We start from the raw sequence: 10,654 nt of genomic DNA on the forward strand, positions 1-10,654 counted from the left end.
TTTATTTATTTATTTGAAATACACGCCCGTAGGCAATCAGTACAGAATAATTAAATGCTTAAGTTAGTTTGAACAAAAAACATACATAGATAAAACATTATAACATTACAATATTAACTTAATTAGTTAACACACTGGTTTTATAATTGGTTGTAGGTATACAATATATTAAACAGAAAAGATGATTAGAAAGAAAATATAATATTTTGCAGCGCTTTTTGAGAGGAATGAAAAATATCAAATTTGTTTTGTAGGTTATTACAGGAGACTAATGCTCTGTTTATAGGGGAAAAAAAGCCGTAAAGTGTTTTGTGAGTAGAAACATGGAAGGTTGGCCGGCTTCTAGAATTAAATGTAGGAACTGATATATTAATTTGACTGAGAAGAAAACTATCTTTTATAGTGCCATGTAAGATTTTGTAAATAAATATGATGTCAAAATATAGACGTCTTGAGCTTAAAGAGTTGATATTAACCAGTCTTCTAAGTGGTTCATAGCAATGAACAATTATTATGCAACTGTTAGGAATCTTTGTATTAATAAATCTTAAGAATTTATTTTGAACTCTTTCGATTTTATTTATCCATACAAGTTGGTAAGGGTTCCACAAAATAGAGCAATATTCAAGTATTGAACGTACTAGAGCAAAATAAAGAGTTTTTAATGATACAATGTTGTTAAAATCGCGAGTGTTTCTGATAATAAAGCCAAGTGATCGTGATGCTTTTATAGTTATTGATTGAATGTGCGCAGTAAAAGAGAGTGAACTAGAAAAGATAACTCCAAGATCTTTAATAGAGTCTACTTTAGGTAAAAGGTAATTGTCGGAGTAATAAGCAATATGCAGCGGAGATTTGTTACGATAAAAAGAGATGGAGTTGCATTTGTTGATGTTAACTTGTAACCCATTATTACAGCAACAGGCCTTGAAATTATCAAAGTCGTCTTGTAATTTAGAGCCATCATCTAATGAATTAATATTATGAAATAGTTTTAAATCATCGGCAAACATACTAAACTGTGCATGTTTAAAAACTAAGCCAACGTCATTCATGTACAATATAAAAAGTAGTGGCGAAATATGACCTCCCTGTGGGACACCTGAGGGGATAGAGATATTATTAGAAACATAACCGTGAAGCATTACCTTTTGAGATCTATAGGATATATATGAACTAAACCATTTTAACATGAGATTATTAACACCCATCAGCTCTAACTTACGAATCAGCACAGCGTGGTTAATAGTGTCGAACGCTTTACTAATGTCAGTATATATAGCATCGACCTGACCACCTTTTTCAATAACATCCATTAAATATTTATGATATACAACTAAATTTGAGGAAGTAGAAGTATGTGGACGAAAACCAAATTGTTGCGGAATTATATATTTAGAAAAAGAGAAATTAAATTTAGGGAGTAAAATAGATTCTAATAACTTAGGAATTGATGACATAATGCTGATAGGACGATAGTTTATAATATTAGAGCGATCGCCGTTTTTAAAAACTGGCTGGACATAAGAGGATTTCCATAAGTCTGGAAATGTGCCTGAAGACAGTGACAGAGAAAAAAGGTAGTGTAAAGGAAGCGTTAAAGCATACCTACATTGGCTTAGAACTATTTCCGGAATACCATCAGGGCCAGGTGAGCTATTAAGTTTACATTTTTCCAGTGCTAAGAAAACTTCCTGAACAGTAATGTCAATTTTTGATAGATCAATACAATCGGCGATCGTAACCTTTAAATCATCAGTTGAAGGAAAAATGTGTGAGTAGGCCGAAGAAAAGTGTTCTGCAAATAAATTAGAAATATTTAACCCGTCCTGTGCAGTTTTATTATTTAAAAACATGACTTTTGGGAAGGTGTTTAGTTGTTTGCGGTCATTAATAAATTTCCAAAATTGTTTTGGCTTACTGACCAATGATAATTGAGTCTTAGATATGAAATTAATATAGCAGGAACGAGATAGTTGTTTGCATTGTAGGCGAAGATTAGAAAAGGTGATGTAATCTGAAACGTGATTAGATTGTTTATACTTAAAATGAGCTCTTTTTTTTTCTTTTATTAACAGTCTTAATTCTTTGTTAAACCATATTGGGAATGAATTATAATTGTAAGTAACAATAGGTACATGTTTTAATAATATCTCGTGACATATTGAATTAAATTTATTAACGGCTGTGTTAATATCTAGATTTAAAAATGTTAATGACCAGTTAATTTTATTTAATTCGTAAATAATGTCAATAAAATTCACTTTTTTAAAATTAAAAAATTCAATTTTGTGTGGAAGAGTATTAAAAATGCGTTGTATTTTAGAATAGATTCTTAACGGTGGGTGAAAGTTATCGATAGGGACAATCGGATCTAAAGATAACGAGACTGACAACATAGGAAAGGATGAAAAAACAAGATCTAATAGTGAGTTATTATAATTAAGTATTGGATTGAATTGGCGGAAGTTAAAATACGAATAACCGAAAAGAATAGAATCAGATTGAGCAGTGGTAGGAAAAAAGTTGACACCGGAATTAGAATTGAGATCGTAACGTGCAGAAGATAAATTGAAGTCCCCAGCAACAATAAACTCGCAGTCCGCGTATTGCGTACAAAGCAATTCTAAAGATTGAATGTGAGAGTCGTACATATCAAGGCCACTGGATGGGGGAATATAAACACCACCTATAATTAGTTTTTTATTACCAACCGATACTAATATGAAAAGTTGTTCTACATTATTTATCGGTACAGATAACATTCTAGCGGCATATAAATTATTAATTGCGATAAAAACACCACCACCTCTACGGTGGGGACTAGTATTTTCGTTCCTATCAAAGCGAAACAGTTGATAATCGGTAAAACCTAGCTCTGAGTCACAGAAATCTGCAGTGAGCCATGTTTCAGTTAATATACAATAGTCAAAATCGAACAGAGAATAATTACAACGCAAAATATCTAATTTTGTGCGTAAACCGCGTACATTTTGGTAGTAACCAACGAAATTAATAAATTTATCCGCTAACTTATTTTTAAGGTTAAAATTAAAATTAAAATTATATTTAAATACAAACGGAGTTGAAGCTTCATTGACATTGGACGGGCGTGTATTGTTCAGTTTTTTGAAATTATTGTTGGTTGGCCTCGAATGTAACCGATTCGAATGTTTGTTTCACCGCGACTTTTTCTTTCTGATAGCGTGTTCCAAACAGCTTTGAATTGTTCTTGCTGAAGCTTGGTTTTATCAATATCGATATTTAGGTGTTTCAGCGTTTCAATATTACGGAGTTTAGACTTTACTTTAAGGATTTGATTAACACAGTTAACATCAGGTAGATTCACCCTAAGCGGACGACGTTTGTTATAATTGTTACCAAGTCGTATAGCATTTAGAGCTTTTATGGGTAAGTTTAGGGAAGAAAAAACTGAGTTAACTAGAATTAATTCGTCAGGGGCACTGTCAGAGGTGCATTCCGGGGCATTGAAAATAATAATATTACACTTTCTGCGATCTCTATCAGATACTTCGCTACAAAAGTCTGTTTTTTCAAAATGCGTAATTTTTTTTTCGAGGACAGAGATTTTTTCCTTTAATGTGTTATTTTCAGAAATAACATTGTTCAGTAATTGTAAGGTCTCATCAAGTTTTTTTGAAATTTTTGATTCATGCTGGGTAAACTTACTTTCCAGAGACTTTACAGATTTAATAAGTTCTTCAAGACTTATACTAACAGGTTTTTTTGTAGCTGTTGGAGACATATTTTGTGAACAGTATGAACACTTCCACGAATTTAAACCCGAAGTATTAAAGACACAGTTTTTATGAAAAAGTAAATTACAGAGACAACAGGTGATAGAGAGTTGGTTTCTATTAATAGTTAATGAACATAATACACATAAAACCATAACATTATATTATCTTAAAACCACGAGTCGTAAACTATACGTTAACGGACGGATGCGCGATAAACACGACCGTCACAAGCAGAGTCTAGAACTGTATTATCTAGTAATCTATGAATTTCTTAACAAAAGACAAAAGGTAATGAGTGGTACTTATTGAACGTTCTATAATAATCACCTAAATCTTGTGACAAAATATATATTAAGTTCAAATAATAATGGCTTTGGGATGTAAGTTAAAAAAATATGCTCTGCTGTACAGTAAGTTACAAGTGAGTCACTGTATAATGGATGGTATGAAATTTGAATTCAATGGTATAATATCATTGTATAAGAAAAACGATTCTGATATTAAGAAATATANGACTAGTATTTTCGTTCCTATCAAAGCGAAACAGTTGATAATCGGTAAAACCTAGCTCTGAGTCACAGAAATCTGCAGTGAGCCATGTTTCAGTTAATATACAATAGTCAAAATCGAACAGAGAATAATTACAACGCAAAATATCTAATTTTGTGTTTATTTAATTTTTTATATTATATACAGTATTCAATATATTTGATTTTCATAATTAATAAAAATTATATTTGATATTTAAAAATGTTAAGAAGATTAGTAATCCTATAAGTAACCCATAATAAGTAATACTAACGACATATTGATGCACATATTTAATTTAATTTGCTTAAATTAATTAATATAGTAGAACCTCAATTAACCGCCCACACAGCATATATATATTTAAAATTAAAAAAATATTTGAAAATAAATATTTAATTTTCGTTGATGATAAGTTATTAAATATTTATTAATGACTATTAAATATTGTTTGAACCGTTTCGGTAAGTTTTCATAAATATTGAAAATTAATATTTAATGGTAATTTTTTTAATATTTCATTTGAATTATATAAATACAGTTTAATCAAACATAAATGTTACAATTTATAATTTTATATAATACTGTATTATTTTAAATACATACATAATAATACATCCTATTATGATATATAATTATATTCATATTATGAACATAGGAGAGGGATTCAACATAATATAATATTACAATTCAGTGGCGCAAATTTCCTTGAGCAATGGAGGCACTTGCCCCTCCACCACAAAAAAAAGTAAAATAAAAAACTTAGTTGTGTATGTGTTGTGATTGTTGGCTCTGTGTAGCTGATATACATTATTTATTTATACAATTACATTAATTGATACTATAATATATTGTATGAATAACTCAAAAAAATCGCCGACTGGTAAATTTTTTAAGTTTGGCCCCCCCTAAAAATAAGGATTTTTGCCACTGAATATAATATAAATATATAAAATCAACCACAATTAAGACGATAAAAATATTGTAAGTTTTTTTTAATTTTAATTACTAAATGATGAGTACACTGAGAAAAAATCAGAAGTCTAAATTATCTTCTACATCTACTTTGATGTTAAAACTTTTTTAAAAATGTATGAAAACGTTATTTTAAGTATCATATAAATAAAAATTATGTGTATTTTAACAATGTTTTTTAAACTATTTATTTAGTAAACTAATGTAAGTTCTTTTTTTCAATTTGCTTCTTGATATTGAATGGTGCTTAAGCAAGAATATATTTGATTATGTCTTCCAATTCATTTTGTAAGACTTGCTTAAATTTTGCTTCAGTTTTGACAGCATCTGAAAAACCATAATAGTGAGTATTAGTTATTAAAAATATATTACGATTATAACATGTATTGAAACCATATAAATACATCAAAAACACTTTTAAAAAGTTAATCGATTTAATACATCTTAACTTCATAATGATAAGTGGATGCTAGCCTTGGTATAAATAACTGCAGATCATAACTTTATAAAGCATGAAGATATTTTTTTCTCATAAATGAATTTAAAATGAAAATAGTTTGGTCGCTAGCAATTATAGCTGGCGTGGTATAATTATGCTTTGTAAGTATGACGCCAAATTAGCCGTCAGTATTACTGGGCCCCAATATATAACTAACTCTACTATAAATATATATATTATGCAAAATTAAAAATATTAAAAACTTGATTAAATACATTTTGGGGAGCTTATAGTAGTAGTTAATGTAGTGTTGAATTAATTTTTTTTCTCTGGTAACATAGGTTATCATTATAATATTATAAAATGTTAACATTTTAATAATGTACCTATACATAATCTTAACAAATATAACTGAACAAGTTGTCAAGGTTGAAAATTTATTTTTTCCTTTTTTTCCTGTGTATGAAAAGTCTTTAAGCAATTCGTCTTTAAATAATTTACCCATGAGCCTTTTAACCACTGCCTTGACATGTTTACCGCTTAAATAGGATAGTTAACTTACCTGTAGGTATTATAGAAATGTATAAAAATTGAATAATTTTTAATTTATTTTAATTTTGGAATTGAATATTATAATATAATTCCTTACTAAATTAATGCGAAATGTACCATCGTTCTTCATATATTTTAAGGTCTTGTAAGTTATCTACTGGTAAAGTGGTAATGAATAACTACCCGTAACGTCTGTTATTGGTGTAGAAGACTTATTCATAGAATCAGACGATGACTGCATTTTTTCTAAAATACTTTCCATTACATCAAATCTTTGAGTAAGATCTCTCTCTTTGATTATTTACAATTCTTCTTAATTTCTTGTTTTACGAAAGACAGAGTATGGAGAACTTCTTTTTGAAAATCTTTACCTATTCGTGATAAACAAGAAAAATATAATTATTAATGAAAAGGATATAAATAACAAGCTAAATAAAAGAACAAATTAGGTGAATATTAACAGCATAATCTGCACATTAAAGTAAACTAACCAAGTTCAGTTGGTTCTGAAGTTACTACCAATGATCTAGACGCCAGCGGTGTTGCAATTATTTATTGTGGACTTTTGTTATTTGCTAAATACAATTGAGTGTTAACAAGTTATAATTTGTGTAATCAAATTATATTTACTATGTATGATTTCAGCCAATCTTAGTGAATTAGGATTGTCGTTGTTACTACCAGCTGTATAATTATTTTCATTATTATCATCATCACCACTGATTTTATAACCTACCAAAAAAATAAATATACGATTTTCATAACTAAATAAGTTATGATTTTATAGCTTAAAGAACATATTAGGAAAATTGAATTTATATATTGTCAATATTTGCTTAAGATACACCAATAAAATGCTGAGCTTAAGAGATCATTAAAACAAAAATATGATATAATTCTATACATTTTTAAACATAAAATATTTTAATCAATACTTATAAGTTAATTTAATAATTTATTAAATATTAAATATTATTATATTATAGGGGTATGCATCAAATAAAAAAAGTATTAAGTATTTCAAAGGATAACTTTTTTTATTTAACCTTTCATAGAAATAAATACTAAATATGACATTGTTTTACCACTTACTCATTATTCCTTTAACATAGCTTTCAATAGGAGATTCATTATAAGTCAATTTTTTTACTATTGATGACTTATGAATAGAAGCACCAATACTAGCTGTTGGTCGTTTAATGGATTTGATGGTAATGGATGAATTAAGCTGAACTTTCTCTGCTACAAATCAATTAGAATAAGATCAAACTATTATAATTATAATACAAATTTGTTATTTTAAATTATACACAATTAAAATAAATAATTAAATTACCCTTTTTCTTTTGAGATGGTGACCAGCCAGCTGGTCTTTTCAAAGATACGGTTTTATTATAAACTTCATCTTCAGAATCTAAATTTGTAATTAATTTTATTGAATTAATTATAAATATTTAAATGGACATAAATTAATAATTTAAGATACGATCAATAAAATTTGTATTCCTAAAAAAATAAGACCATTACTATTATAAATTATGGTAAGAACTTGTTATTTTAACCCTTTCAAGCCCAATACATTAAATTTTTTCAAAAAAAAATTTCTGTTCTCATTTTTGGTTTTTGTAGAGTTAAATTAAGGGAAAAAATTTTTTTTTGTAATTTTTGAAAAACTTACCAACATTTTACAGACATGATGCTTAAAATTATCACTGGAAACTTAGTAGCGATTAAAAATTTTTTTTTTTATTTGCCAGCATATTTTCCGAATTACAAGAATTGAATTTATTTAGTGAACTCATAACCCCAAATCAAACTCTATATTACACAACACAATAGGTTAGATTAGATTAAAATCATATACATAAAATAAAATATAAATCAAACTGTGTACTAAATTCAACGACTTGTTGCTTTTTATTGATAAAAATATAATAATAATCAAAACTTAATGAAAACAAAATTTCAATAAAAACTTTAAAATATAACATTATAATATTCCTATTATAACAATAAGTACTTACTTAGATCGATATTCAGACTTTTTTATGGTAGTTTAAAAAACAATTGTTTTTTAAATTGTAACATAAGTGTAACTCACAATTATCACATTTTGTTGTAGAATAACATGTAATACAATTTGTACATCTTTGTTTTTGTAATGACTCGAATTGGCCAATGTCCAGTTTCATCATATCTAACATCGTTAGTTGGTCTTGGAGTAAAAGTTCTTATTTTTTTAGTTAGTGGTGTGTTAGATAATGGTCTACCTCTTTTTGGCGTTTGAACTTTTCCACATTGTAATAAAGCATGAGATATTTCTAACTTAAATTTTAATAAGCTCATAGTTTTTTCATTTAACTGCTTACAATGTCTTCTATAGAGTAACCACGAATTTACCACACACATATCAAGCAAATGATACACAATGCGTAAATAATATCGTCTTACTCTTATATTTACACGATATAGCTCCACTAGCATATCATGTAAATCAATGCCTCCCATATAAGAATTATATTCACCAATTGACGCTGGTCTAGGGACATCAACTTTTTTTTTTGTGCAACAGACCATCTTTTGACATTCTCCACAGGTAGTGGTCCTTTGTAATTTTGAAATTACATGCACAATTTTATTATCATTCCACTTAGTTACAACAATATTGTTATTTGTCTATCAAACTTGCCACGTTCTTCAGATTTCAATTGCTTATCATTTGCTAATACACAACCGGCAATACGATTAGAACGTACTGTCCCGATACTTTGAACTCCAACAAATTTTAACTTGCATTGCAAGTTGTAGGAATTAAACCAATTGTCCATAGATACCTAAAACAAAAATGATTGTATATTTATGTTAACTTAATGTAAAATTTTAACAATCAAGTTATGAAGTACAAATATTACCTTATAATTTTCATTTTTTGGAATACATTCAATAAGTCGCATGACAACATCTCCACTAATACCTAGGCCATGGTTCGATGGAGGTAAAGTACCTTTGCCAACATATATTTCAAAATCATGCACTAGTCCATTTGATGAAGCCAGTGCAAACATTTTGATTCCCCATTTATGAGGCTTATTTTTATTGTACTGCTTCATAATTGAGCGACCTTTGAAAGGAATAATTATTTCGTCAACAGCTATATACTCATTTACATGAACTTTTTTCATGTTATCCCTTATAGCATTCAAAAAAGGTCTGATTTTAAACAATTTGTCATGTTGGCTATGTTTTCTGGGTAACATATGAGTATTATCATTAACGTGAAAGTAAGACCTTAGGTTGTCAAATCTGTTTCTTGCTATTACATCAGAAACTATAGAAAAACTGGTCTGATTATTCCAAAACATTCTATAAGATAGCATTTTGACAATACCCATGTACCTAAAACAAAGCATGAGAGGTTTGAAGAAACAGAATGGCTTATATTAACTTATAAGTGAGAAATAAATACATACATTTGAATTCCAATAAATTGTTCTATCTCAGCAGATGATGTAGCAATGCATTTTCCTGACTTCTGTACAGAATATATATTAGTTTGTTCACATAAATTTTGAATAATATCATCATCAAAATACTGTTTAAAGTATCCATAGGGAGATAAAATGTGAGTAGGTGGATCAGGTAAGTTTCCTTTCCATGTTGAATCAGGGTTTTTTGAAATGGTACCTATAATATTAAAAAAGCTAATATTTCATTACCTAACATTTTTGTTGACAAATTGTCCATAAAAACTAATACCTTTTCCCAATTTGGACCTATCCTGACTTGTTCATCAAAAATCTATTTTCTGCTTCTATGTCCCTCTGGTTAAGCATAATTAAATTATTTTCAAAATTGACTTCATCCTCTTCCAATAAATTATTTTGAATAGGAAATAATTCCTGAATTATTATTATAATATTAGTCAATAAATGTATAGTTAAATCTCGAGTTTAATAGAATATATAGAGATACTTACTTCGGTATCATGTCTTTACGCCGACGGTATCAACGCCGACGGTATCTACGCCGATAGCATCGACGCTGACGGTATCCACGCCGACGGTATCAACGCCGACGGCATTTACGCCGACGGCATCTACGCCGACTAGTATCTACGCCGACGGAAAAAATGCCGATGAGTATCTACGCCGATAGTAAATACGCCGATGGTATTTTTTTTTACAAAACGAATGTTTTTCTTTGGGACTAATATGAAACTGAAAATTATGGAAAATGAATTATGTTATTAAATAATTAAAAATAAAATACCTAACTCGTGTTGCCTAGTTTTTTTTAATAATAAATATTTTTTGGCTCTGAAAAGAGCCTTTTTATGCCCTAAAAAGGACATTTTTTAATACGACGAGTGCCCCCTAAGCATGGCCATTTAGCAAGATTG

General features: G+C 28.6%; 1 protein-coding gene across 1 annotated transcript; it reads right to left on the minus strand.

Moving 5' to 3' along the window:
* Positions 1-8,361: 8,361 nt before the first annotated feature.
* Positions 8,362-10,242, minus strand: LOC111026462. The gene is made up of 5 exons (XM_022304555.1): positions 10,232-10,242; positions 9,168-9,651; positions 8,941-9,089; positions 8,707-8,860; positions 8,362-8,580 (listed from the first exon to the last, which is right to left on the minus strand). The coding sequence occupies exons 1-5, from the start codon at positions 10,240-10,242 to the stop codon at positions 8,362-8,364; spliced, it is 1,017 nt and encodes a 338-aa protein (XP_022160247.1).
* Positions 10,243-10,654: the final 412 nt, after the last annotated feature.

The sequence above is a fragment of the Myzus persicae genome, unplaced genomic scaffold (assembly GCF_001856785.1).
Source record: "Myzus persicae strain clone G006 unplaced genomic scaffold, MPER_G0061.0, whole genome shotgun sequence".
Classification (NCBI taxonomy): Eukaryota; Metazoa; Arthropoda; class Insecta; order Hemiptera; family Aphididae; genus Myzus; species Myzus persicae.

Excerpts from the sequence above, each read along its gene's own strand:
- LOC111026462 (XM_022304555.1), bottom strand. Across the intron at positions 8,861-8,940 it reads AAATCTGAAGAACGTGGCAA|GACCACTACCTGTGGAGAAT; the intron begins GTTTGATAGACA and ends AAAATTACAAAG. Across the intron at positions 8,581-8,706 it reads TATATCGTGTAAATATAAGA|TTAGAAATATCTCATGCTTT; the intron begins GTAAGACGATAT and ends TTAAAATTTAAG.